Source organism: Physella acuta, unplaced genomic scaffold (genome assembly GCF_028476545.2).
Source record: "Physella acuta isolate Inbredline_101_S28 unplaced genomic scaffold, ASM2847654v3 ptg000418l, whole genome shotgun sequence".
NCBI classification, from domain to species: domain Eukaryota; kingdom Metazoa; phylum Mollusca; class Gastropoda; family Physidae; genus Physella; species Physella acuta.
In genome coordinates, this window is record NW_026731937.1 from 398,128 (window position 1) to 425,639 (window position 27,512).

At 34.8% G+C, this 27,512-nt stretch overlaps 2 protein-coding genes across 3 annotated transcripts; one reads left to right on the forward strand and one right to left on the reverse strand.

The window, feature by feature from the left end:
* The first annotated feature begins 3,463 nt into the window (after positions 1-3,463).
* On the forward strand, positions 3,464-7,831 carry LOC131942658 (uncharacterized). Of its 2 annotated transcripts, XM_059302557.1 has the most exons (5): positions 3,464-3,516; positions 3,648-3,791; positions 4,417-4,576; positions 5,992-6,159; positions 6,808-7,831. In XM_059302557.1, the coding sequence occupies exons 2-5, from the start codon at positions 3,710-3,712 to the stop codon at positions 7,757-7,759; spliced, it is 1,362 nt and encodes a 453-aa protein (XP_059158540.1). In that variant the 5' UTR covers positions 3,464-3,516; positions 3,648-3,709; the 3' UTR covers positions 7,760-7,831. The 2 variants fall into 2 exon arrangements, with proteins under 2 accessions (XP_059158540.1, XP_059158539.1); XM_059302556.1 differs by having other exon boundaries at positions 3,481-3,791.
* Positions 7,832-10,208: 2,377 nt separating this feature from the next.
* LOC131942663 (receptor for retinol uptake stra6-like) lies at positions 10,209-16,986 on the reverse strand. The gene is made up of 7 exons (XM_059302563.1): positions 16,884-16,986; positions 14,388-14,502; positions 13,085-13,186; positions 12,748-12,911; positions 11,648-11,824; positions 10,955-11,025; positions 10,209-10,592 (listed from the first exon to the last, which is right to left on the reverse strand). Exons 1-7 carry the CDS (start codon positions 16,984-16,986, stop codon positions 10,239-10,241), a joined length of 1,086 nt encoding a protein of 361 aa, XP_059158546.1. The 3' UTR covers positions 10,209-10,238.
* Between the last annotated feature and the right edge of the window lie 10,526 nt (positions 16,987-27,512).

Consider the following 27,512-nt stretch of genomic DNA (forward strand, 5'->3'; position numbering starts at 1 on the left):
ATATGAAAGGATAGTGTGGTCAGAGACATGCTCGGCTGGAATCGTTTTTTAAACGATAAAAACATGTTGTCTGAGACTTGGCGGGACACTGGGCAGGTGAAGTAGAGTTGAGTAGGTCACATGTGACGTCAGTATATGAAGGGATAGTCCGAAATCGGTGTTTTCGGTGTTTTTAAAAGATAAGAAACATATTTTTGAATGTGGGGTCTGTTTTTGTGACGATAAGTGACACTGCAGTAGCGTAGCGAGGAGGGGGGGGGGGGCGGGAGGGGAGGCGGGGGGGACATATGTTGGGGCGCCAAAATGGTTTGGAAAAATAAATTGAAAGGTTGAGGGGGGTTCAAATCGAAAGTTTGAGTGGGGGGGGGGGGGGTGCACATCAAAAGTTTGAGGGGGGGGGGGTTGAAAATCGAAATCTCGGGGGGGGGGGGGGGGGGGTTAAAATCGAAAAGTTTGTCCCCGGGCGCCGGTAAGGGTCGCTATGCCTCTGAGTGACAGACGTGATGTTTTTTGATGGATGACCCCCGAAACCCACAGTTATCCAACGGATGACGGGTATTCTAGTTACTCTTTATTAAGAACAGATGGAAGTTTTTGACTTTTTACTTTCTCGTATATAGGCCTACATAGTATAGAGAAAGTATTGTAATCGTACAAAAAAAATCGAGATTTTTACAAATCTCGACGTTTTACACCTCACTGATACGGAAAAACATAATTTTGCAATCTTGTCCGTATGTCTGTGTGTCTGTGTGTGTGTCTGTGTGTGTGTGTGTGTAAACACGATTACTTGAGTACCGTTACAGCTAGGTTGATGAAATTTCATATATAAGTATTTTATCAAAATCGTAGATCCGTATCAACTTTTGAGCGATTTCCGATAACAGGAAGTGGTACTTTTTCTCCTTTGAATTTTTCAAAAGCCTATAACTTGAGTACTATTTCAGATAGATAAATGAAATTTCACATGTAAGTAAAAGATCTAATTCTCTACCTTCTGTCAAATTTTGAGTAATTTCCGTTGACCGGAAGTACTAATTTACGCTCTTTCCGATTTCTAAAAAAGTACTAATAATATTGCGCACTATTATGCACTATTATGCACATTTTGTTTTGGCGTTCGCTTGGTGCGCAATTCTTTTTTTTTGTATGAGATTCTATTCTATTTTTAAAAGTTTAAGTAATTAAAAATCATGTCTATATTCCAAGTTATATAAGAATATTCGAGAAAGTTTAGGGGAGATCACTCCCTGTTTATTTATAAAGTAATAAATAAAACCATATATTTAAGCCTATGGTCGTGTGTATCATTACTCTTTATAAAGAACAGATTGAAGTTTTTGACTTTTTTTTCCATCAACATCTTTTCCTTTCCGTGCTCAGGACCTATGGGGACGCAACAAAAACTGTTTCTACTTTTGTCTGTTTCTGGCACTATCTTGACAGCTCAGCAAGATATTCCAGCTTTTGTCTATTGTCTTACTGACACATTTTTAAGAGCGGCTAAAACTTTTATGTGTGAAAAACTGTCCAACCGCGTGGAAAGAAAAGAAATATTTTTCAAACACTGTTTTCGTTTATTATTACGCCGCTATTTAGTTGTTGTTTTTTTCTACTTTTCAGTAATTCATAATTTGTGAATTCGACAGTACCAACGCTGCCACTGAAAATATTTCTTTAAAACACTATAAGTAGCTCGTTAAGGACGATAACCCTCCCCCACTCCTCCCCCCCCCTCCTATAAAGTAAACTCCACTTAGTTACTCCCCTACGTTTAAAATCGTTTCAAACTAAATTATCTGCCCCTAATAGTCGTCACTAAACCCGGATCTGTTTGTAAACATTTAGAGTGAACACAGCTCACTAAGAACATGTAGGGGTGGGGGTGGTAGGGAGCGCGTTTACAGCTTGTTTTCTAGCGTCTCCCAGAAGAGAATTATATAGATAGATACTTCGTAAGCACGGGACAGCGTGGAATAACAGTAGCGCGCTTGAATGCAAACCCGTAAGTCTAGTGTTCGAGTCCGGGTTAAAAAAAAAACGTCCCTGAGTCCATCCAGCTCTAATGGGTACCTAACTCACAATAGGACAAGTAAAGACTGCTGGGTAAAATGCTGACAACACTATTTTTTTGTATTCAGAGTTCAGATATACAGTTTAAATCTACTTCACCTGCCCCATGCATCGTCGGGTTCGAAAGGGGGACTTTTTTTTACACTTTGTAAGCCTGCAAACAAGACAAAGTTTGTATTGGTGTTCCTTTGTTTCTATTTATTTAGCTAGCGGTATAAAATTCTATGCTACATCACAATAGCTCATACTCTCCTATCCAGGAAACCAAGTAATTGTTTTGTTGACATAAACACACACGAATGTAACAGGAAGTGGGATGAGGCGATTCCGGTAAGTTTGGGAGCCAAACAAACTAGTGTGCAGATTATTTTGTTTTTATTGATAGGTATATACAAACGTAGTCACAACTTAAACATGGTTTGTTACGGTTCGTGAGGATTAGGGAAGTCAAGCTAGAAAAGTTATAATTGATTACAACCTAATTCAAATTCATCAGCATCAGATATACTGCACTTCGACTCTGGTTAGATTTGTATTATAAGGACATCTTGTTATAGGCCTAGAGGTCTATAGGGTTACATAATATGTCGACTATCTTACACTATAACAAAATGTAAACAAACCTCAGGATACAAAATGGCCCAGGGTAGCTATTAGCCCAGGGTTATAGTAAACAATGGCCCAGATTAAGTAGTTTCTGGATACGGTTTCTTGTAGAAGTTTTGATCAGGAAAGGGCGTGGGGGGGGGGGGGTGCTTGTAGCTTTCAGGTGTTTGAGAGTTGGGCTGACTACAATTAAAGTGTATGTTTTCTATTGAAATGTGTATCGTGCAGGCGGGAGATGGTCAGTGGACGTGCAAGTACGAGGTCAGTGACCTCTTCGGGAGAGGCCTGAAAGAAGTGCTCACATCATCACTTATACGAACATGTTCCCCACATCATCACTACTACTAATAGGTTACCCCACACCACCGCTACCACTAATAGGTTACCCCACACCACCGCTACCACTAACATATTCCCCCACACCACCGCTACCACTAATAGGTTCCCCCACACCACCGCTACCACTAATAGGTTCCCCCACACCACCGCTACCACTAATAGGTTCCCCCACACCACCGCTACCACTAATAGGTTCCCCCACACCACCGCTACCACTAATAGGTTCCCCCACACCACCGCTACCACTAATAGGTTCCCCCACACCACCGCTACCACTAATAGGTTCCCCCAAACCACCGCTACCACTAACAAGTTCCCCCACACCACCGCTACCACTGCCACACTCGTTTCACCTGTTTAGCTAATTACCTTGTTCATCAATAATTGGTGATTGACGTATCAATTAATTAGTAGGCCTAATTAGTTTGGGTTTTTAAAGTTTACACGAGGCTCTTAGCGACAAGTGAAACTTCTATCACAAAATGCCGTGTTAAAAGAGTAAGTAATTATGTACATATGCTGGTATTTTACTACAAAGAAGATTACATTTAAAACAGTGGCCGTTAACATAGTTTACATGAGCTAGTTAGGTTTAAATGCAGCGTAAATGTGTGTGTTTTCAAAAACAGTGAATCATATGCTGGAAAATGTTGACGGCAGGTTTTGAAGAACATCGCAAGGATAGAAAGTTATGAACAGACTTCTGTTTCTAAAATTTAAATATTTGATCCTTGGCGTGCTTTCAACTTCGGTTGTTTTGAATGTATACAATGGTAAGTAGTTAAGTAAGTCAAACACACACATAAACACACACAAACACGCTCGCACACTCGCACACAGAGGAACCGATACGTACATATACGGGTTTACACATATACGCACTCACACACACACACTCACACACGCACGCACACATATGTACACACATGTGCGACACACACACGCACGCACGCTGACATACCAACACATATACCTCTCTCTCTCTCTCTCTCTCTGTATATATATATATATATATATATATATATATATATATATATATATATATATATATACTCATAAATATATGTATAAATAAATAAACTTAAGTATATTTATATATATATATATATATATATATATATATATATATATATATATATATATATATATATATATATATATATATATATATATATATATATATATATATATATATATAATCATATATATATATATATATATATATATATATATATATATATATATATATATATATATATATATATATATACACACACATATGTATGTATATATATACATATGTGTATGTATGTGTATGTGTGTGTGTGTTTGAGTTTATTTTGATTCGTTACAATTATTTGAACCTCAGTAGTTTAATGTTGCCTATTTGTCCTGCAGGCTACTTAAGGCCAAAGAAAATATTTGTGGTCAGTCTGCCAGAGAGGCTGGGTCCTGGCTTGGTGCGGCATGGCCGGGTGTTCGGTAGGATAGACCGGACCACCACAAGATGGCCGGCGTTCGATCTGAAGGCCGTCAGGGAAGACATGTTGGAGAGAAGGTAATTCATTTCTCGCAAGCTCTCATCTTTTCTCACGCACACTGCTACCTGGTATCACCCTAAAAGGCCTTCATCAAATCCAAAGAATCAAATTTTTTGGGGTCATACCCATGACTAAATGGTTAGTGAATCTTTTACTTGGCCAATCAAATAATGATCTGGTCACTTAATATTTTATTTGGCCAAATTTTACCAGTTCAATGAATTTCCTGGGTTACGAACTGTAATAATCTAATTATTCACAACGATTTAAAAACCCTCTGTGTAATGGAATCAGTCTGTGATTTCTCATCCCGGAGAGGTAGTTGGGGCACCGCAGTTGAAGTCTTCTGCTCCATGAAGTTATTCTTCAAGATTCCACCCAGTTCATTGATGCCCCACATACAATGACGTCTTTATCCATCCACCCACCCCCTTCCCCCGGCACGAGGTCCGGCAGTGTAGGGCTGGTAAGTAAGTCAATAAACAGTTCTATGGCGCATGCAGGTTTTATTGAGCCGTAGAACTGTTTATTGACCTACTTACCAGCCCTATAAATTCTTACAGGCTTTTGTATTGTTTCACGTGTCCACACCATCTGAGTTTCTTTGCTTTGGCGATACTTAGCAACTTCTCAAAGGGACCAATCACAACCCTGATTCTTCCACCTTTATATATTACACTATCTGTATGCGATCCATATGAGTCTGCGTAAACATCTATTTTCTAGAGCCTGGATCCGTCTCTGAATTTCTGCATTAAGTGTCCATTTTAATGATTCCCTTCTCTTTCTGTTATCGTTTACTTTAGGTTAGGTTAGGTTTGCCTGTCGCCCCTTCGCTGACATGAGCTTTCCCGGGATAGTCTCTCCAACTGTCCCCAGGTGTATCCAATCTTCTTGGCATCAGGCATCTATGTCCTGGGCTAGTCTATCCAACTGTCCCCAGGTGTATCCTGTCCTGGGCTAGTCTATCCAACTGTCCCCAGGTGTATCCTGTCCTGGGCTAGTCTCTCCAACTGTCCCCAGGTGTATCCAATCTTCTTGGTGTCAGGCATCTCTGTCCTGGGCTAGTCTATCCAATTGTCCCCAGGTGTATCCTGTCCTGGGCTAGTCTCTCCAACTGTCCCCAGGTGTATCCAATCTTCTTGGTGTCAGGCATTTCATCCTGGGCTAATTTCTCCAACGGTCCCCAGGTGTATCTTCTTGGTGTCTTCTTCCAGGTCACGTCTCCAGGTGGTCTTTCTTGGTCTGCCTCTCCTCCTCCTGCCTTGTGGAATCCATGTGAGGGCCTGTCTTGTTATGCTGGATACAGGCTTCCTGAGTGTGTGGCCAATCCATTTCCATTTTCTCTGGAGGATCTCTACTCCAGCTGACAATTGATTTCGTTTACTTTGGTTTGGAAAACATCAACAACTCAACACAATGTCTCTTGCAGGAGGAGAATCAAGCTGACGTGTGAGGCGAGAAACCACAGTAAAGAGGAGCCTCAGCCCCGTGCTATCGTGTCCATACAGAGGGAAGTTCTGTACTGCCCGGTGGAGAAGACGGCCTCAACATTCTTCAGGCAGCTCTTGTACCAGCTAGACAACACTAACCCGCTCAGGTACGTGCACAATACCTTTTGGTATTAAATCCCATTACGGTACGTACACAAATCCATTGAGGTATGTACACAATACCAGTTAGTACACCATCCAGTTGAGGTAATGATCCTTAATAATACACACTAGTAGCGTCACATGGGGGAAGGGGGGGGCACAAGTTAGGTTGGGAGGTGGGGGGAGGGGGTAGGTACAAAATTGAAAAAGCATAAAATTGAATACCAAACGAATGTTTTATTGAGTTAAAATAATAGTATAGGAATGGGGCGACACCTAACCGAAAATGCAAAATTGTCGCAGAAGCTGGGGTGACACCCTCAATTACCGCACCGGACGACACCCACAATTTTGTCGTCTCTGGTACACCTACAAGTAACTTAAATATTTTGTCCGTGTCGGCGTAAAATAGCGTGTTTTTTTTTAACTATAAATGAAATAAAACCGTAAAAAAAAAATACATTTTACGGCTTATTTTCAGGTCACCTTTTGAAGCACGGGGTGACACCCGACATTGTGATTGGTACGCTTGAGTCTTTCCTCAGCATCCGCCTTAAATAGCGTGGCTTGTTCTAAATATGAAATAAAAAAGAAAACTTTCATTTATTAAAAACAAGACAAAACACAACAACCATTTTACGAATTATTTACAGATCACCGTTCGAAGTACCGGTCAAGTTGGTCTACGAATGCCCCACTGCCCTGGTCTATCTCAAGTACCTGAAACAACACCGAGAGCGATTCCACAAAAACCACACGCTCAAGACAGTGATGAAACAGTACACGAAACTGATGTTCGTCCGCGACCCTTGGTCAAGACTATTTTCCGTGTACGTGGACAAACTCTACTCCCCCAACCCGTTCTACTGGGGATTCTGGGGGATCAAAGCTATCAAAAAATTCAGGGTCGACGCCACGCAGAAGGCGCTGACCTGCGGAAATGACGTCACGTTCAGCGAGTTCCTGAAGTTCGTGTTGCACCTGAGGAGCATCGACAAGAACATGGACGTGCATCTGAACCCCATGGCGGAGCTATGCAAACCGTGCTCCGTCGACTACGATGTGATCGGGTACACCTCCACCTTCAACAGAGACCTGATGTTCTTGCTGTCTACCCTGAACCTGACCAACGCCCAGATTAATTTTGAATCTTTTGCGGACGACGTGGTGAAACAGGCGGTGGAGGACGCGGTCCTCAACCCTTTCCGAGACTGGACCAATAAAATCACGGCCTGCATGACCAAATTGGAAGCCGCTAAACGCATCTGGAGAAAACTACAAATCCGAAGCTTCATCAGCTCTGAGATTAACTTCCCAGCGAACATCACAGAGGAGATAATACAAAATATGGACGCGTACGATTTCATTGATATTTTATTCGAAGCCAGCCGCAGATCAAAATCAGACGTTAATTTAAAACATCAAAAAGACAACGCCCTTACTGACGCGTTCAAAGCGGTCGATATGAGTATTGTTGAAGCCATCAGAAATATATACGAGTTTGATTTTTCGTTGTTTGGGTTTGAGAGTAGGCCAAACTCTTTTTTTAGAGACGAGTCAGGAGATCTTGATGTCTTCAACATCGCTAAACCGTGGAAAGTGTGATATACTATAATTTTCTATATCTTGTATGATGTTTTATGACAATACATTACACTTTTACAAGCCTTTATTTAACTTTATGCCTCTGTTGTTCTTTTTTTTGCCTTTTGTTCTTTTTTTTTGTCGTCATTGGATAAAATTTCGACCGGACCGATTTATTTCAAAGTTGACACGCAATCTAGATCCGATGACATTTTAATGTGACATAAAATTTTGAATTATTTGAATATTCGATTTACTTTTTAAACAATTAATTCAAATGTTATATATAAAGTACTTATTTTCCGCGAGATTATACAGGAAGAATCAAGGCATGCACTGGCATAACACCATCGCCAAGAGATGGAAGTAGAAGCAGTTTCCGAAATAATTGAAAAACGAAGATTGCGATGGATGGGACACGTCCTAAGAAAGAATCCAGATGACATCGCTATGAATGGCGCTAAACTGGACGCTTCAAGGAAAAAGAAAGCAATGAAGGCCAAGGGAGACGTGGAGGCGCAGGGCGGGGAAGCAGCTGGCAGAGGCAGGACTGTCATGGGGGACTGCCAAGAGAATTGACGGACAAAAGTGGAGGGAGCTTTTTGTGGCGAAACCATGTGTCTTGGGCACGAAAAGGAAAAGATGATGATTAACATAAAACTTTGTATCTTCCGCCCAATACCAACACACAACACGTGTAGCAAAATTTTACCACTAGGTTTGCATAACAAAATAACAACAAATTTAAAGTGAAAAACAAAAAAAGTTTATTTTTATTACTTGACGACATTTTTTTTTCACAAATCGTTATTTAAAATATGTAAAAAAATCTGAATATGAAAAGTTAGATATAGATCTAGGAGAAAATATTTTTTAAACAAAGATTCTTAATTTGTAATCATTTCTGTTTTGCTCTTATTGCAATTAAGACATAATTTACAGTAAGGTGACTAATCTACATGGAAGCTGTAAATCAACTAAATTATTGTTATATGAAATCAACATCAATAAACCATGATCCATATCTTATTGGCACAAATTTAAATATGATGCACAACACTATAAAAATATATATATATAAGCAAAATATGTAAAAATGTTTTTTTGCTAAAGCAAATTTTGTAAGGCATTACTGATTGTAAAATTGAAATAAATTTAATACACGATCGGTTTTTTACATTAAAAAATATATGAGAATTCTCATATATATGTATTTAATATAAAGTTAGTAATGAAAGTAGGAGGGGTGTTTAACAAATAACAATGCAGGTTCCTGCTTCAGGATGGTGGGATACAGTATTATGACATCAGGGATCGCGTGTAGCAGGGATTGTGGTAACAGGGGTCGTGGGTAGAATGGATTGTGGTCACAGGGATCGTAGATAGTAGGGATTGAGGTAACAGGGTCATGGGTACAGGGATTGTGGGTACAGGGATTGTGGGTACAGGAACCATGGGTAAAAGGGATTGTGGTAACATGGATTGGAAGTAGCCGGGATCGTGGGCAAAACGGATTGGGAGTAGCAGGGATTGGAAGCTAGTGGTTTGGAGGTAGAAGGGATTGAGGGTAGCAAAACCAGATAGAGTTAGAAGAAGTTAGTAGTTGTGTTTGTAGGAAGAACCTGTTTTATAATTTCAATTTTTATAACAAAACACAATTTTATATTCTGCTGTGGTACCAGTTTCTTTGTATAAAGCCAAACAAACATCTTATTGCGGTCTCAACCTCTAAGCATAGTAATGAAAGCCTAAACTTAATTTGTGAAAATTATATATATATATAAAGATAAATACATCAAATATCTTAATAAAGTGATAGTTTTAATAATAGTGTAACGTTTAACTGAAAACTAATCGTTGTATAAACACTGTATATTGATTTTTGAAATTGTCGATAATTAATCTATGAAAAAGTGACACCAATAGCTATAACATTAAAATATTTAATTTGCTTAATCTTAAATCTAATATAAAATTTAAATTACTTAGTATTACAAGGGTTTAAATTGCATATTCATCGTTAAGCCTAACAATTAACACAAAACATTGTAACACTGTTTTAAATGGGACAAAATCAGCACTAACTCTTACACTAATTGTTACACTGAACCTAACCAACTGTAGCCTACTACATGATATTGTAAAATAGTTTACAGTTAGGTGAAAAGGGGTTCCATTTTAAGTACGATTTATGCTACAACAGCCATCTTTAGTGTTAAATGATTATGATTATTGTCCGTAAATTTAACATTACAAAGTCAAGCTTTGTTTAGTATTTTGTTTACAGTTCTAGCTTTTAAAATCAATGTATTGTTTTAACTAAGTTATTTCTAAATAAGCAGCATACATTTTTATAGCATTTTTAAGAGAAAATTGTTTATAGCTTCAAAACCGTCAGAAATAATTCTATTGTAAAACAAAGTATTACATAATTTAGCAGATTAAAAAAAAATTAATTTCACATATACATACACATGAATAATTAAACTGTAAGAATAAGTTAGGCTACAGCCTGCTTTTGCAGGTTTTCATTTTCTTTCTCATCAAATCTCACAGTCGTCTGTGTTTCTTCTGAGTTTTTCTTTACACTGAACCATCCCAGCCCTTTCTTTTTTGACTTCCTTTCTTTTTCTCCAGAGTTACCGTTGCTGTTTTTGTTGAAGTTTAAAATGGAAAATCCATCTTGTTGTTCTGATTGGATTCTTTGTATTTCCTCTTGTCTTTCCTTCTCTCTTTCTTCTTGTGTTTTCACAAGGTCGAAGTTTGTTATAGGCTTGTCACTAATAGGAACCTTCAAGCCGTCTCGCTGTGCTATCTTTAAAGCTTGCATGAATCCATTTCTGTAAAGTCTCACCTATGGTTAAAAGTGAGTCGTAATTTGAAACAATTATGTAAAACTAATATAATGTGCAATATTTTAAATTATTGTTGTAAACCAGTGTTATGTTAGTTCTACCCCTGTTGCAAACTTGTGAGCATTGATCCATTTAATTTAATTTCAATTCAGTTATCCAAATGCTTAATGATCGTTTTTCGAAGTTTATCGTCTGTAAGCTATCTCTACATTACAACTACCATGTTGTAACTTGAACTTATTAAACTTATTAAAGAAACTTAACTTAACTTGAACTTATTAAAGAAAATTATGAGTAGAAAAATAAAATACTAAAAAGAACTTGAAAACGTGTGGTTATAAGTCTATTAGGGTGAACTTACAGTTGGATTATGCAGAAGTGTGTAGGTGACATGCCAGTTAAACCTTGCAGCAACATTCACTGGTCGTTGATCTAGTTTATAAGTAAAATAATACTAATCTTTTTAATACAGATATAAAATATATTCTTCGTTGCAATGTGACTAAAATAATCTATTATAGAAATATTATGTATGCCTACATGAAAATAGTAGTTGTGAAATAAAGTGAATTTTGTATTTGACATTCATTTGAAAGGCTACAAATTTAGGTCAATTTATAAAGTGTTCATGAAAATAAAAATTCACCTTTTCGTTTCAAATGTAAAATATAATATTCGTTATATGTTGACAAAAAGAATCTTTAAAAAATATCATACATATATAATTGTGATTTTTGGGAAATAAAATAAAATTGTTCTGTTTTATTAATTTGTAGGTGATCAATTAAAGTCCAATTTTATACTTTATTATCAAAATAATAATCAGTTTTTAAAAATTACAAACAGAAAGTAAAATATTCATTATATTGGGACAATAAGAAACTTGAAAAAAAGATTTTTATATGATATAGATTATTTTTGGGATAAAAAATTAAATCGTTCTATAAAATTAAATTTGAGAAGTCAAATTAAAATCGATTCCTATAATTAATTAAAGTAAATCTGTACGGAAGGAATATTTTAGTTTGTTCAACAGCCATAACAATTTCCTCACTGGCTTTTAACTCCAACTTCTTTACATCATCAACATCAGGCATGTTGATGAGACTGTATTTCTCTTTCTGGGTGGCGCGTGACTTGCTTAAGCTAATGAGGAGTCTAATGAACACATTCACTACTGGGTGGGTGTGGGCCGCCTCCATGTGTATGTAGCCCTGATAAGCTGCAAAGCCTGATAAAAATACATTGTGAGAGCACTTATAGATAATGTAGATGAACTTTCTTCTATGTTTAAAAAATAAGCGAAATCTTAGAAGACAAAAATCTTTTAAGTAGCCTATATTAACAAAATCAGTACAAATAAATGTAGGATACACATATATGATAATATGATACAAATACTAATTGTTTTAAGTTCAATAAAAGAATTAATACGCTCACAAACTTTTGAAAAACAGCTGATAATTTTAAATACTAAATGGTAAATAAATAGAATTAAATAAAATTATAACATTTAAATGTTATCAACAGAAACAATTGTTATATTTTGTTTGTTTATGCCATTTTATATGAACAAAAATTGTAAATTTTTAAAAATATACTTGTATGTCTCCACCTTTGAAAACATAAACGTATTAAAAGTCTTGTCAACAGACAATGATACAAAGGCAAAAAATAACGCAACTATAATTATAAATTGAATGTTAAATATTTTACTCAAATTTTGAAAACCTATCATATCAAGTCCAGAAAGTTATTTAATGTATTATCTAATAGCCTAATAGGTTACGATGTATTATTATGGTAACTAGCTAACGTACTAACTAGGTGTAGGACTACTGTGAATAGGTCTAAAATTATTCATGAAAAATAAGTTAACAACTCAAAATTTAAAAAAATTGAATTAAAGAGTACTGAAATAAATCCAATCCAGGGTTTAATTATTCAAATTTTAAATTAAAGAGTTAACGAAAAATTCAGCGAAAAAAATTTAAACGTGGATAAAAAATCAAATTTTAAATTAAAGAATAAACGAAACAAATCCAAACATGGGTCAAAGAATTCAAATTTTAAATTAAAGAATAAATGAAAAATTCCAAACCTGGATCGAAAAATTATACTGTTAACTAAAGAATAAACGAAACAAATCCAAACCTGGATCCAAAAATTCAAATTTTCGAGGCAGGGTGCTGTTGTCCAGCCGAGCTAAAAATAGAGTTCCGACCATTGCGGCTTTGATAATTCTCATGAGGCAGGAAACCAGACCCAGGAAGATGTTGTAGAAGAACATGAAGTAGGTGAAGATGAAGAAGAAATTCCTGGAGTGTTTGGAGTAAAGAATTGTCGTTAAATGTTTTGACAAAAATCAGCAAACACTGGCTTTTTGTTATATTAGTTAACTATAGTCACTTCACTCGAAACAAATATATGTAAATAAGACAAACCTGTAACCAACCCACCTGTAGCCAACCCAACTGTAACAAAGACTCACCTGTTGTCCAGACGCAAATGTTGACCACGATCTTGAAGAAACAAAAACTTGGCAAGGAGTTTTTGAACAATCATTAGCCCAAAACCCACGAGAACGCTGGGCCTGTTGAAAATATCAGCTTTCCACAGTTAGCAATGGGCCTATTCTTGAGGGTAATAGTTTTAACTATTAACAATAGCCCTATTCTTGGGATTCATAGTTTTAACTGTTAACAATGGGCCTTTGATAAAGTTACAGTTTTAACTGTTAACAATAGTCCTGTTGATAAAATTACAGTTTAAACTAGTTGAATTTTAAAATTAGTCTAGTAGAAGAGAACTACATATTCTTCAGTACTATAACATCTGCTTAAATCTGGTCAGGAATAGGCTGTTCTATTTATTATGTTGGTAACACACCTAGGGTGATGCCTCAGAGTTTAGACTTCATTATTGTTCAAGATGACTTCAACAATTAAAAACTACACTTGCTTACGTTTAATTCTATACCAATTTTAATTAACAAAAGTAAACGTTAGCCTAGAAAGGGCTACGAGGATATGACAAATACGGAGTGTTATAACGCTATTGACCGTTCACTGACGTTCAGCAAAAATGTGTCGCCTGCTAGAGTTTTTCCTATTCAAATACACGGCGGACAAAATGGGCGGGCTTAGCTAGCTGCTGTCTTGATAAAGTTATTTTTTGAAGGTTTTTTTTTTAAACCTGGATAATTTTTTTTTTAAATTAATGAAATTAGTTTAGTAGAATGTTATTAATAAGTATCTATAGTTCAGAGTATTTTTTAGAATTTTTACAACAATATTAAACACAGCAATTCACGTTTCGTTTACTTTTATTATGTTCTTTTCGATATTCTTAGCGATTAGACCAAAATAATGTGCAACTGGCAAGCTTGCATCAAACACTAATCGTCCATTGTTAAAACTAGATCCGCATCGTTGAATCATACGTAAAAATAACGATTTTAATTATATATTTCTGAAATGACCATGAAACATTTTATAAAAAACGGAATCACGATATCGTCGTTTTCGGCAACCATCATTACCATGACGACGGTAAAAAAAAAGTAGGTCAAGCGATATGCTAACCATACTCTTATTTAAAAATGGTTAAAATTAAGCAACGTGTTTCGACAACAATTCCACTTATCTATAGGCATATTGACATGAGTAAAAACTTTTACTCACTATACTTGTAGCACCTTGTTGACTAGCCAATCGGTGTAATCTTTTATAATCACACAAACAAATGTAGCAACAATCAGGCTTTATGAACAAGCATGTGAGATTAAAACTTACCATACTTGTAGCACCTTGTTAACTAGCCAATCAGTGTAGCCTTCCATAAGTAGCAATATAAAAACGGCAACAATCAGACAGATTATGAACAGGATGACGCTGCTGATCAGGTAAGCTTTTGGAAGAATTGATATGAATTCATTGATCTTTTCAACATTCAATTATCAAAACATAAGATGGCGAAAATAAGATCACTATACCAAGTACTAAAATCTAATAGGCTTGTCTTTGTTAAAATGAATTGAAATTTACTACCGAGCATGTTCAGAGTCTAATGGGTATCTGGCAATAATGTATATAAATGTAGACTACTCACCCCACACAATGTAGGCTACCTGAAACCCTCCATATTTGATGCTACCTAGCTGTAGATAGACAGGTACACATGAAGGATGGTGTTATCCAAACAAATTATATATGAAAAAAGTTACTAGTACAACATAGACAATAATGGGACAATCGTAATAAGGACTCGACACCATCACTTACACACAAAGAGGTTGCACTTTTAGAAGAGGCTGGAGGGATGTGACTATTATCTCCCCTGTATAGGGCATACAAATTTGTTCTGTAAAATAAAATAATTTCAATACACACATACATACATAAATACATACATATATACATTTGGCTACACAATATTAAGACTGATATAAATGCAAATTTTAAAAATGTTCAAACCTAGGCTTTATAATTAATTTTTTGCATAACATTTGTATAAAAAGCACTAAAGTGAACGTAGATTTCTGTATAGTTATTGTATGGTAAGAGATATCACCACTTACTTTTCTTACTTATAGATTTATTAGATTTAGTTTAAAATTGCGTATAAATCTCTAAGTATGGAACTGGTTATATATATATATATATATATATATATATATATATATATATATATATATATATATATATATACATATAAATAAATATATATATATACAATTTATGTATATATATCTATAAATATGTTATATGCGTATATATATATATATATATATATATATATATATATATATATATATATATATATATAAGATGCTAATTTAAAAAAAAATCCTTGTCACCTTTGAAAGCTTAACTCACCTGAAACATGACATCATGTGTAAGATATTTATAATACTGGTGATACATGCCAGGCTGATGGCCACTACAAGAGACCCTGAGGTGAAGGATTACAATGTTTACAGTAGTAAATAAATGTATGCTAGTGTTGTTGAAATATTACATTGCTTACAGTACTAAACAGTTTTCTGTTAGTGGTATAAGAGATTGAACTGTTTACAGTACTGAATGATGATTATTACGTTGTTTACAGAAGAAAATTAGTTCATGCTAGTGTTGTTGAAATATAACATTGTTTACAGTACTAAATAATTTTCTGCTAGTGCTGTTGAAATATTACATTGTTTACAGTACTAAATAATTTTCTGCTAGTGCTGTTGAAATATTACATTGTTTACAGTACTAAATATATTTCTGCTAGATTTGTTGAAATATTACATTGTTTACAGTACTGAATGATAATGATATTATGTTGGTGTTGCTGGAAATTGCAATTCTAGCATTGCGTAAATATTACAATGTTTACAGTATATAATTGTCTTCTAGCTTCGCTGAAATATTACATTGATTACAGTGCTAAATAAGTGTCTGATAGTATTGCTGAAATATTACATTGTTTATAGTATTAAACAATTTTCTTCTAGTGTTGCGGATAAGGCTAAAATTGACTAGCCAAATGTATTATTGCAAAAATCATTTTTTTTAATGAAAATAATTTTGTTTAAAAATGTTGAACCAATGTAATTATCATGAAAAGTTGGTTCCAAATGGTTCCAAATTGTTGTTGCCAGAAAGCATATTTTCAACCAAAGTTGAATATTTTAAAACATTTGTGAAATAAGTACAAAATGACTTTTGGTTTTAGTAACGTTAGAAATTTTCAAACGAACAATTACTAGTAATATAATAGCAATTTAGCAAACGCTTCTATTTTTAATTTTGATTAGTATAGTCAGTGTGTTGTGGTGATAAGATATATTATAATACTTAATATAAATAAACTACTAGACTATACCCCATTGTCAACTATTTTGTATTTTATCAGGGAAAACAATTGTTGTGGCTTTCATTGTTTGACTTTCCCTGACCACTACGATTGACCTTAAGGAAGGGTTGAGTGCGTTTTTTTATAAATATTTGAATTGATAAAATAATTCAAAATGGCTTTTCAATGTCTTATATTCAATACAAAAAAATGAAAATAAGTGTAATCGATATTTCCCAAAGAGCTTTAATTTTTACAAATGTAACTATAATTTTATTGCTTGACACATTTTTTTAAGATTTAAAAAAGAGATCAGTATGATTACATAGATTTTTCAAGCCTATTCTTAGAATGTAGGTTGTATATAAAAATGGATAAATAACAAATAAATAAAACTGATAATAAATTACAACCACAAAGCAAGAACGATAACCGAGTAAATATCATACACATTAAGATGTCAGACAGAGTTTTTGCCAGCTCAAGAATTACTTCCGCATGGCTGCCGTCGTCGTCAAAAAATTCCAACAATGGTTTGATAAGGTCAGTCATATGTGAGAACAGGATTATAATAATCGTAAGGATCTCAACTGTGATCTGCAGGAAAAATAAAATAATTTTAATTGAAAAAGTAAAGTTCCATTTTCAAACCTGACAGTCCGTGGGAAAAGTGAAGTAGAGTTCACCTGTTTCTGTAACATCGGCATATGAAGGGATAATATGGTCAGCACTATGCTCAGCCGCCTTACTTTTCCTAAAATGAGTTAGGTACCCATCAGAGCTGGGTGGAATCAATGACGTTGACTGATTTAAACCCGGATTCGAACTCGAGACTTTCGAGTAAGCAGTCTAACGCTTTACCTCTATTAAATGTAGAGCTATGTAAATAATATACAAAAACTTCGTATAAACACAAGTTAATTTTAGGATACCGAGAAAAATGAAACGTGGGTTAGATGTCAGAGAATGGAAAAAGGGGCTTTTCACATGTTTCTTGGGCAGACTATTGTTTAAAGAAAAAAATTATCTACAAAAATCTAACAGCCCTAAACATGCTTCCAATCTTAATCGGTTGAAGGGTCGATTATATAAAACGTCACACTGGCAGAGGTGTACAGAACGTTTTGAAGATGTAAAAAAGGAAAAAAAGGGGATGATGGTGGTGGTGGGTGGGTCAGGTAGATAATGTGACGATACATTTGTGCATTTTAACACGTCATGGTTTAGCCGTAATTTTGTGTTATTTATAAGACTTTTTTGTTACTTGTAATAGAAACTGAGCACAGGAATTATGTTAGAAAGAAATTAATGTTTTTACAACCAAGGGGTGTTGTTGCTTTTTTTTGTGGTAACGTATGACGATCGGGTCAAAACAACAATTAGCATACCACATAAATGACACAGGTCGACACGAACATCACTGACATCAAACGTGATGAATATCTAAAGCCTGAAAAAAAAGATTTAAAACTTTTTTAATTATGTAAAATTATATGAAAATAAAAATAAATAATTTTTAAAATTGTAATCAATCTCAGAAATAAAATTATAACATCTAACAAATCAATTAGTAAGAAAAAAAGGAAACAATAGATTTAACATGTTTTATTATTCTGTTATTTTTATTCGGGATTGGTGATATACACAACACAAGAATAATTGTAAAGAGGGGGGGGGGTTAAGTTGTGGTATTTAAAGTGATGATTCTCCAAATCCGAGTTAATTAGAATTTTAATTTTGTATTAATTTGAAATTATTCAAAATATGTGGAAGAGCATATAGTTGTGATTGGACGAGGAGGTGGAACGGTAGAGCATTCGACTGCTAACCAGAAAGTCTCGAGTTCAAGTGTCTGGTTTGAGTCGTGGCACGTCCCTGAGTCTACCTAGCTCTGATGGGTATCAGACTAACATTAGTTTAAGTAGAGGCGGCTCGGTATAATGCTGACCACACTACCCGTTCTTATACCAAGGTAATAGAAACAGGTGAACTCTACTTCACCTGTCCCGTCGGTCGCCAGGCCCGAAAGAGACAAAATTTAAATAAATAGAGTTCTTATATAGATGTATACACGATGGGTGCAAAGTTGGTGATGTACACGATTTCTTTACATTTGTTATCAAACCTTACGTTACAAAATACAATCAGATAGATACTTGATATAAACTACTCCACCTACCCGTCTGCCTGTGATATATAAGCTCATTGAACTTGTCGACAAGCATTCCTTTTATCTTGTTTTTTAAACCAAACACTGCTCTAATATATATATATATATATATATATATATATATATATATATATATATATATATATATATATATATATATATATATATATATATATATATATATATATATATATATATATATATATATATATATATATGAAAAGACTATTATCATGTAAATAAATATAAAAACTGAAACAATACAAAATGACTGAAAGGCGATACTTATATACTAGCGTCGGATCCACTTTTCGAGTCTGTTGTGAAAATAAAGCCGGCTATGCTCAGTTCTGACCACACTATCCATTCGCGGCCACATGAATAGATGCAATTTACTTCATCTGCCGCTTTACTATTTCATAAATAAACCGGGAGTGATCTCCCCTAAACTTTCTCGAATATTCTTATTATATAAAACAACAGGTGACGGCAACTCGGGAAATAGACATAATTTTTAATCCATTTTTAATTACTTAAACTTTTAAATAAAACGGGAGTGATCTCCCCTAAACTTTCTGGAATATTCTTATATAAAACAATAGGGGATGGGAACTCGAGATATAGTTATGATTTTTAATCCATTTTAAATACTTAAACTTTTTAAAATAGAATAGAATCTCATTAAAAAAAAAGAATTGCGCACCAAGCGAACGTCGAATAAAGATGTGTATAATAGTGCGGAATATTATTAGTACTTTATAAATTCACATGCGTTTTTTGAGAAATCGGAAATAGCGTAAATTAGTACTTCCGGTCAACGGAAATTTCTGAAAATTTGAAAGAAGGTAGAGAATTAGATTTTTTACTTATATGTGAAACTTCATGTATCTATCTGAAATACTAAAGTTATAGGCTTTTAAAAAAAAAATTAAAGGAGAAAAAGTTCCACTTCCCCTTTCCCGGAAATCGCTGAAATGTTGATACAGATCTACAAATTTGATATAATACGTATATATGAAATTTCATCAACCTAGCTACAACGGTACTCAAGTTATTGTGTTTGCAGACACACATCCACACATACACAAAGACAGAATTGCAAAGTCCAGTTTTTCCGACTCGATTACGCGTAAAATGCCGAAGTTTTAATAAATCTGGATTTATAATTTTTGCCCGATTAAAGTAAGTCCCTTATACTCTGTTTATAATGAAATATTGAGAAGTAAAACGGTGGAAACTGTCAAAATTTCATGTGATTTTTGTGCACGATTACAATACTTTCTCTAAATTCTGTATATGAGAAAGCAATAAGCAAATAATGATAATCAAATACTGAATTGACAGCAAAACTGTCTTATTTCTGGAACGATTCCAAAGTAGTTTTCATCTTTTCTACTGCTCCACCAAGATGATGAATCAAATATATCTTATACTTACGTGACCAGTCGCTAGATCTGTTGGTGTTAGGGCTAAATTAGGGCTAAGTTAGGGCTAAGCTAGAAATAAGTTAGAGCTAAGTTAGAAATAAGTAAGGGCTAAGTTATGGGCAGGGGGGATTCTGGTTAGATAGCTAGAAGTAAAGTTAATGTTCAAGCGAGAGGAAAATATTGCGTAGTCTGTTGTTGGGTTTTCACCAGGCTTTAAAATTGGAGTTGGTGAGGTGGGGGGGGGGGTGAGCTGGGCAGATCGATCTAGAGACGGTCAATCGTAAGGGTACTGACTTTGTGATTTAGGGGTTAACAAGAGCACGTTCTACCTCTATACCATGCGTTCACTTGAATCCCAACATGTTAAGCGATACAAATAGTTATAGAAGGTAACTGGTAAACAGCATCACTCACTTGTTCTGTTCGGGTTTTTTCAGCAGCGCCCTGACATGGGCGCCCTGGTAGGATTCCTTGATGTCCTCCAGGGTCTCCGTCGTTGGGGGTAGGTCAACAGCCGGAAGTACATACTGGCCTCTGTAGCAGGCGATGCCGAACCGCAACGGCAAGGAGATGCTGAGGTAGGATAGGCAGAGCAGACTCGGCAAGGCGCGGATTAGCGCTTGCGTTCTAGACAGCTGCAATACAGGTGGTGGGCATTACAATACAGGTGGGCATTACAAGAGAGGTGGGCATTACAAGATAGGTGGGCATTACATAACACGAGGTGGGCATTACAAGTAAGGAAGTCGGCATTACAGGACAGGTGGGCATTACAGGATAGGTGGGCATTACAAGACAGGTGGGCATTACAAGACAGGTGGGTATTACAAGACAGGAGCTGGGTATTGCACGACACGGGTGGGCATCACAATACAGACATCGGGGGAATAGCTACCTAAAAGTTGGGCATGACAACACACAAGCTAGACATCACAACAAATAAACCGGACATATGATACGTTACATATTTAGGGCTGAATAGCTACTTCTAGATCGTGCACTCTCTGCACCTCACCATAACTCTAGCCCAATCCTAACTCTACAGCTAACCCTAACTGTATCTCTATACAACCATAAAACCCCTAACGGTTCTTACACCATCCATCTGGCACTCTGCAACCTTGTAGATCTCCAGTGCCAGAAACATCCAGACGTACAGGGAACCCAGGCCGTAGGAGAACGCCGTGCCCAGCGCCAGTGAAGCGAACACAGGGAAGAATGTCATGCCATACATGAACATCGACAGCACGGCTATCAGAGCTGTGGGGGAGGGAAAGCACGTGCTTTATATAAACGTTTGGCGTGAGCACACTTCTTTCCTTAGTATATATATATATATATATATATATATATATATATATATATATATATATATATATATATATATATATATATATATATATATATATATATATATATATATATACTAGCCGTCCCGGCCAGGCCCTGCTCTGGCTTCTGTGAAAAACCTTTCTGTTAAAGACCATCACCTGTGTGTTTAGTAATCATCATAAACCCGGCATTGCCCACCCAAACCACAACCAACCAAAACAACAAAACGCAAACATAACGCTAACACAATTACAAATACAAACGAAAACAAAAACCTAACAACAAACCCAACCACAACCACAAACACCAATGCAAACACAAAGAAAAAACAAACAAAAAAGCAAACGAAAACAAAAACCTAACAACAAACCCAACCACAAACACCAATACCAACAAAAAAAGCAATGAAAAACAAACCAAATCCAAACGCAAATCCAATCAAAAACACAAATACAAACCCAAACAAAAAAACACAAGCAAAAACGAAAAAAGAAAGAACAAAAACGAACCAAATCAAAACGCAACCACTAACGCAAACCCACCTAAACACAAAGAAAACACTAACGCGAACATAAACGCCCGGGGCGGAATCACCTGTTTTAGCTTAATGAAAGACTATAGTACCCCAACTTATTCAAAGTCTTTTGCACTCACTTAAACGAACGCGCCTGTTTCAATTTAATGAACAATTTTAATACTCCAAGATTATCCGTAAAATACCTACAACATTTGCACTTGATCAATCCCCGCTAATTATGTAATTATTTTTTTTCTCAACACCAAAGCAAAGTAATAAAAAGTAAATTATTTTCCACTAATGCAATGGTTTTATAAAGGGAAGTAATTGTGTTTTCCTAATTTATCAAAGGGAAGTAAGTGCTATAGGACTAAATAAAGACATAATTAGAATTTTTGTAAAAGATGATATTTTTTTAAAACTTGTGCTTAATGAACATGCCGACAATTATTACTATAATTTGAAAAATGAAAATTATTTCCCAACACTTTCAATAGTAATTTTTTAACTCATAAATTTAGACAAATGCGCACGATGATTGTCTAACACTTAAATCCATCCAAGACCAACGACAAACATATGCGTTACATACAGAACTGAGCTTTATATATTAGATATATATTTTAATTGTATCAACTTTGGAACAGAACAAAACTAAACACAAACACAAACGAAAACACAAACACAACACAAACACAACGCAAAAACAAACACAACACAAACACAAAAGAAAACACAAACAGAAAGCAAACACAAAAACAAATGGAAATATAAAAGCAAAAACAACGCAAAAACAAACACAGCATAGAAACAAAAGAAAACACAAACACAACTCAACACGCCACTAGAAAAACAACACAAAAAAACACACACAAAGCAAACACAAACGAAAATAAACAAAATGCAAACACAAACGCAAAAACACAAACACAAGCGCAACACAGAAACACAAACACAACGCAAAGCAAACACAAACACAAACTCATAGCGCTCACAGGATAGCCCATCGCGCAAAATCGAACCCTGCCCGGGCGCCAGAAGACGCGCCTGATTCAATTTAGTGAACGACTATAAAAAAACCCAGCTTGTCCGCAAACCGAAATATAAAAGTAAACATAGGGGACATTTAGGAGTGGCTTTTAAACTGTTATTGATTTAAAATAGTAATTAGTAAACAGTACGTTCAGTGTATAAAATAAATAATGGCAGTATCTATAATATCCGTGTTTTACCTACTATATTACACTTTATCAATCCATGCTAATTATATTATTCCAAAAATAATATCCTCATGGTCGTCTGCAGATTCGGCATTCACTTTTTTTTTATTAGCGTGAGTTGAATTTGATTTTAATTTACCTCCCTTGGCATAACTATTAAAAGATTTTAATTAATTAGTTTTTTTCGACCCTACTGTTATGAAAATGTATACACTTTTCTAGAAATCTAAACGAAAATTATATTTGACATTGATCCGTTTAATATGTTTTAGCAATGTGCGTGTATTTAATATTTTTTTCACGTTATTCAATAGTGTAAAAACCGTGGTAAGTAAAAGAAAATTAAGTCCTTATATAAACAAAGCCTACTCTATCTATCTATATACTACTAAAACTCAAGTTTGTTTACATGTTTGAATATTTGTTTTATGTTTGTTTGTCCGTTTGGTTGCAGGAGAGAATCTGCAATATGTGAAGAGCTGTAAAATAGTATGTAGGTAGAGAACAATTGTCTTTTTTAGACAGACTGTTAATCAAAAAGTTTTTTAAAGACGTTAATTAACTTATTGATTTATTCATTGGTAGATTAACCACATTAATTATAAAAGTTCAGAAAAATGACTTTACTAATATTGATTAGTGACGTCACATGATTTAATTACTGTTTACAACAACAATGGCGGCTTCCGTCGAAGATTTTTTTGCCTATTCAGAAGTATAACGCATTATATAAGTAATTTTCTGTCGGCTATAGCTTTATTACGTTCAAACGCTTATATCAATTTTCAACAGTCCTTTTCATTTAAGTATACAATAAATTTATCTAGATCTAGAATCTAAACTAAAGATAAGATGTCGAAGGAAGTTATTTATAGATCTAGAATCTATGTCAAACCAAATTAATGAGTTAATAATAAACTCCATTTTAAAGTCAGAATATTTATTGAGTTTCTTTATTAGACTCTTTTAGACCTTAAATATTTGATATAAATCTTTGGTTTTTAGCTTCACGGATCATCTAATTCAAGAATACAAGTGATTTATCTATCTAGGTTCTAGAGTCTGGACTTACGACAAAAACTAGACTTTAAACAAACCAGTCGTAGATTCTAGATAACTCTAACTAGATCTAGATAATAATGAGTTTCTATACTAAACGCTTGGAAACCATCATTATTTTATAAAAATCTTTGTTTGTTTAGCTATGGAATTGGCTAATTTAAGTTACAATTTAATTTGAAAGATACTAGATCTAGGGCCTATTTGCGTAAATCAAGTTTCTCAAACAGACTCAACTCTTAATATGAAGCACAAAAAGTGGCATAACGTCACGAGCCTAGATAGCTAATGTAATAGTGTAATTGGCTTTCATGCGGGTGGCACTGGTTCTAGACATATCATGTTATGTTTGCACTAAGTTTGCGTTTGCCATTTTCGTTTGTGTTTTGGTTTTGGTAGGTTGCGGTTAGGGTTAAGTTCAAAGTTAGAGTTACGGTTTAGAGTTATGTGTTATTTTGTCAAATGTCCATATTTGCAAAAGACAGTTAATTGTAAAAATTGAATATTTCCTAAACCAGTGCAATGCCGGGTATATGCTGCTTAATAAACACACAAGTAATGGTCCTTTACAGATAGATTTTCCACAGAGGCCAGAGCAGGGCATGGCCCGGACGGCTAGTACACACACACACACATTATATATTATATATATATATATATATATATATATATATATATATATATATATATATATATATATATATATATATATATATATATATATATATATATATATATATATATATATATATATATATATATATATATATAAATATAAATATATATATATATATATATATATATATATATATATATATATATATATATATATATATATATATATAAATATATATATATATATATATATATATATATATATATATATATTTATTTATATTTTTTTTAATTACATTTTTTTTTCTACATACATAAATACATACATTTTAGTGATATTGGTCCATTGTAATCGATAGCAAATTTCCTCTCCAACAAGATGGCGTAGACGAGGAAAGCTGTAGCACCAAAAGCACAGCAGTAAGACAGCCTAGCTGACCTGGTCAGGGTGTCCATTGGGCTGTTCAAACAGGAAGAAACTGGCGGTTATTTTTAGGACAAAAATTAAGCACAAAATAATGAATGAAAGCTTAGCAATTAATGATTATACAATGTATGTTTTTTTTTTAGACATTTCTCACCAGAATGTGAGGGGGGGGGGGGAGCAGCTGAAACTTCTTGGTGCGGAAAAGGGTAAGTATATAATTTCAATAAAAATGTTTTTTTTTGGTTTTTCGTCCGTTTATAATAGACCATTGGATGATCGCACATTGTAATCTAAGCTCAAAGATTGGGCGGTTTAGATGAAAAGTGCCAGATCGCGCCCAAGTGTCAGAAACTCTCTTCCTACACAGCTGATTGATCCAAGGGACAGGACGTTACTGTACAGCTTGGAATCAGCCAGAGGCGTAGCGACCCTTCCCGGCGACTGGGGATAAACTTTCGATTTGTATCCCTTCCCCTCAAAACTTTCGTCGATTTGCACCCCCCTCAAACTTTCGATTTGCACCCTCCCATCAAACTTTCGATTTGTTTTTCCAACCCATTTTGGCGCCCCTTAAGCAGAGTTTCTTCCAGGCGTCTTTTCGGGGAGGCAAAGTCCCCCCGAAACATTTTTACCGCCGCCTCCCCCCCCCCCCAACGAAATGAAATTTATATAATTTATATAGAAGATATATACTTTTAGCAGTGTCCGCCCCCCCCCCTCCCTCCGAAGAAAGTCTACCGCCCCCCCCACCCCCGAAAATTTCAAGTGCCCCCCCCCCCCCGGAGAAAAAAGTTTGGAAGAAATACTGCCCTTAAGGTGGGCGCCCGGGGACATTTGTCCCCCCTCGCCCGCCCCCCCCCCCACCCCTCGCTACGCCTCTCGAATCAGCAGTGTCGCAAGAGCTGCCGAAAGTATATCAGAGTTGGTAATCCTATCGGATAAAATGTTCTACTTTTTTATATTGGCGTTTTCTCTCTTAGATGGGGTGCTGTCCTTCTTCAACTTTGTACTTGTATTTGTTGAACTCTTGCAATCAATTTTTGTCAGCTTTTTGTAAGTAAGATACAGTAAATACACATATACAGGCGCGTTTGCTGGTTTGTGAGTTTATGTTTTAAAGCAATAAAATAGAGGATGGGTATAAAAGTGCCGGACAACCAGATGTAAATGTAAGCTGAACTCACTAGACTAGACCAGGCCGGCCTGTAAGAACGTCTAGAAGTTTCTGTCTGCGTCTTTTGGTGGCCGCCATGAGTAGGGTCAGGACCACCTGGGGAGGGGCAGAAACGTGAGGTCACTTGACAGGTGAGGTCACATTGACAGGTGAGGTCACATTAACAGGTGAGGTACCATTGACAGGTGAGGTCACATTGACGTACACATGAGACTACATTGACATTAGACATAATACGTTTACACACACGTAGGAAAATTTCATTCAGCTGTTGGTACGCAAACGTTCAACAATTAAAAAATCAAAAGACCGATCAACATTTTAAAAGTTCATAAGCGCCGCCATTTTTGAAGGAACAAAAGCAGCAAAACAAGAAGATACAATAAAAATTATAATTGTCTAGAAAACCAACATCTCTAATATTCCGCACATTGTTATCGCAGAATGGAGTTTAATTATTTTAGTAGTGTTTTTTTCCCATAAGACAATCCCAGGCTCCACCTACTTGAGAATCCCAGGCTCCACCCACAAGACAGTCTCATACTCCACACACAAGACAGCCTTATCTCCACCCACAAGAAAACCACATACCCCACCCACTAAGACAAACAAATTAAAAATTAAAACCAAGCTTACAGCTGGGATGATGGAGTAGGAGTAGAAAGCGTAGTGGTTGATGTCGGAGACACAGTCCCTGGTAAAAATTATATATATATATATATATATATATATATATATATCTATATATATATATGTATATATATGTATATATATATATATATATATATATATATATATATATATATATATATATATATATATATATATTGTATATATATATATATACATATATATATATATATATATATATATATATATGTATATGTATATGTATATGTATATATATGTATATATATATATATATATATATATATATATATATATATATATATATATATATATATATATATACATATACATATACATATATATACATATACATATACATATACATATATATATATATATATATATATATATATATATATATATATATATATATATATATATATATATATATATATATGTATATATATATATACAATATATATATATATATATATATATATATATATA

What these genes read in the sequence shown, in the direction of transcription:
- LOC131942658 (XM_059302557.1), top strand. Translation starts at nt 3,710, where the DNA reads ATGAACAGACTTCTGTTTCTAAAATTTAAATATTTGATCCTTGGCGTG. An exon ending in TGTTTTGAATGTATACAATG is followed by an intron (nt 3,792 to 4,416) that starts GTAAGTAGTTAA and finishes TTTGTCCTGCAG; the next exon opens with GCTACTTAAGGCCAAAGAAA. An exon ending in GAAGACATGTTGGAGAGAAG is followed by an intron (nt 4,577 to 5,991) that starts GTAATTCATTTC and finishes TGTCTCTTGCAG; the next exon opens with GAGGAGAATCAAGCTGACGT.
- LOC131942663 (XM_059302563.1), bottom strand. Translation starts at nt 16,986, where the DNA reads ATGACTGACCTTATCAAACCATTGTTGGAATTTTTTGACGACGACGGC. An exon ending in TCTGTCTGACATCTTAATGT is followed by an intron (nt 14,503 to 16,883) that starts GTATGATATTTA and finishes TTCTTCCAAAAG; the next exon opens with CTTACCTGATCAGCAGCGTC. An exon ending in GAAGTTGGAGTTAAAAGCCA is followed by an intron (nt 11,026 to 11,647) that starts GTGAGGAAATTG and finishes CTTATAAACTAG; the next exon opens with ATCAACGACCAGTGAATGTT.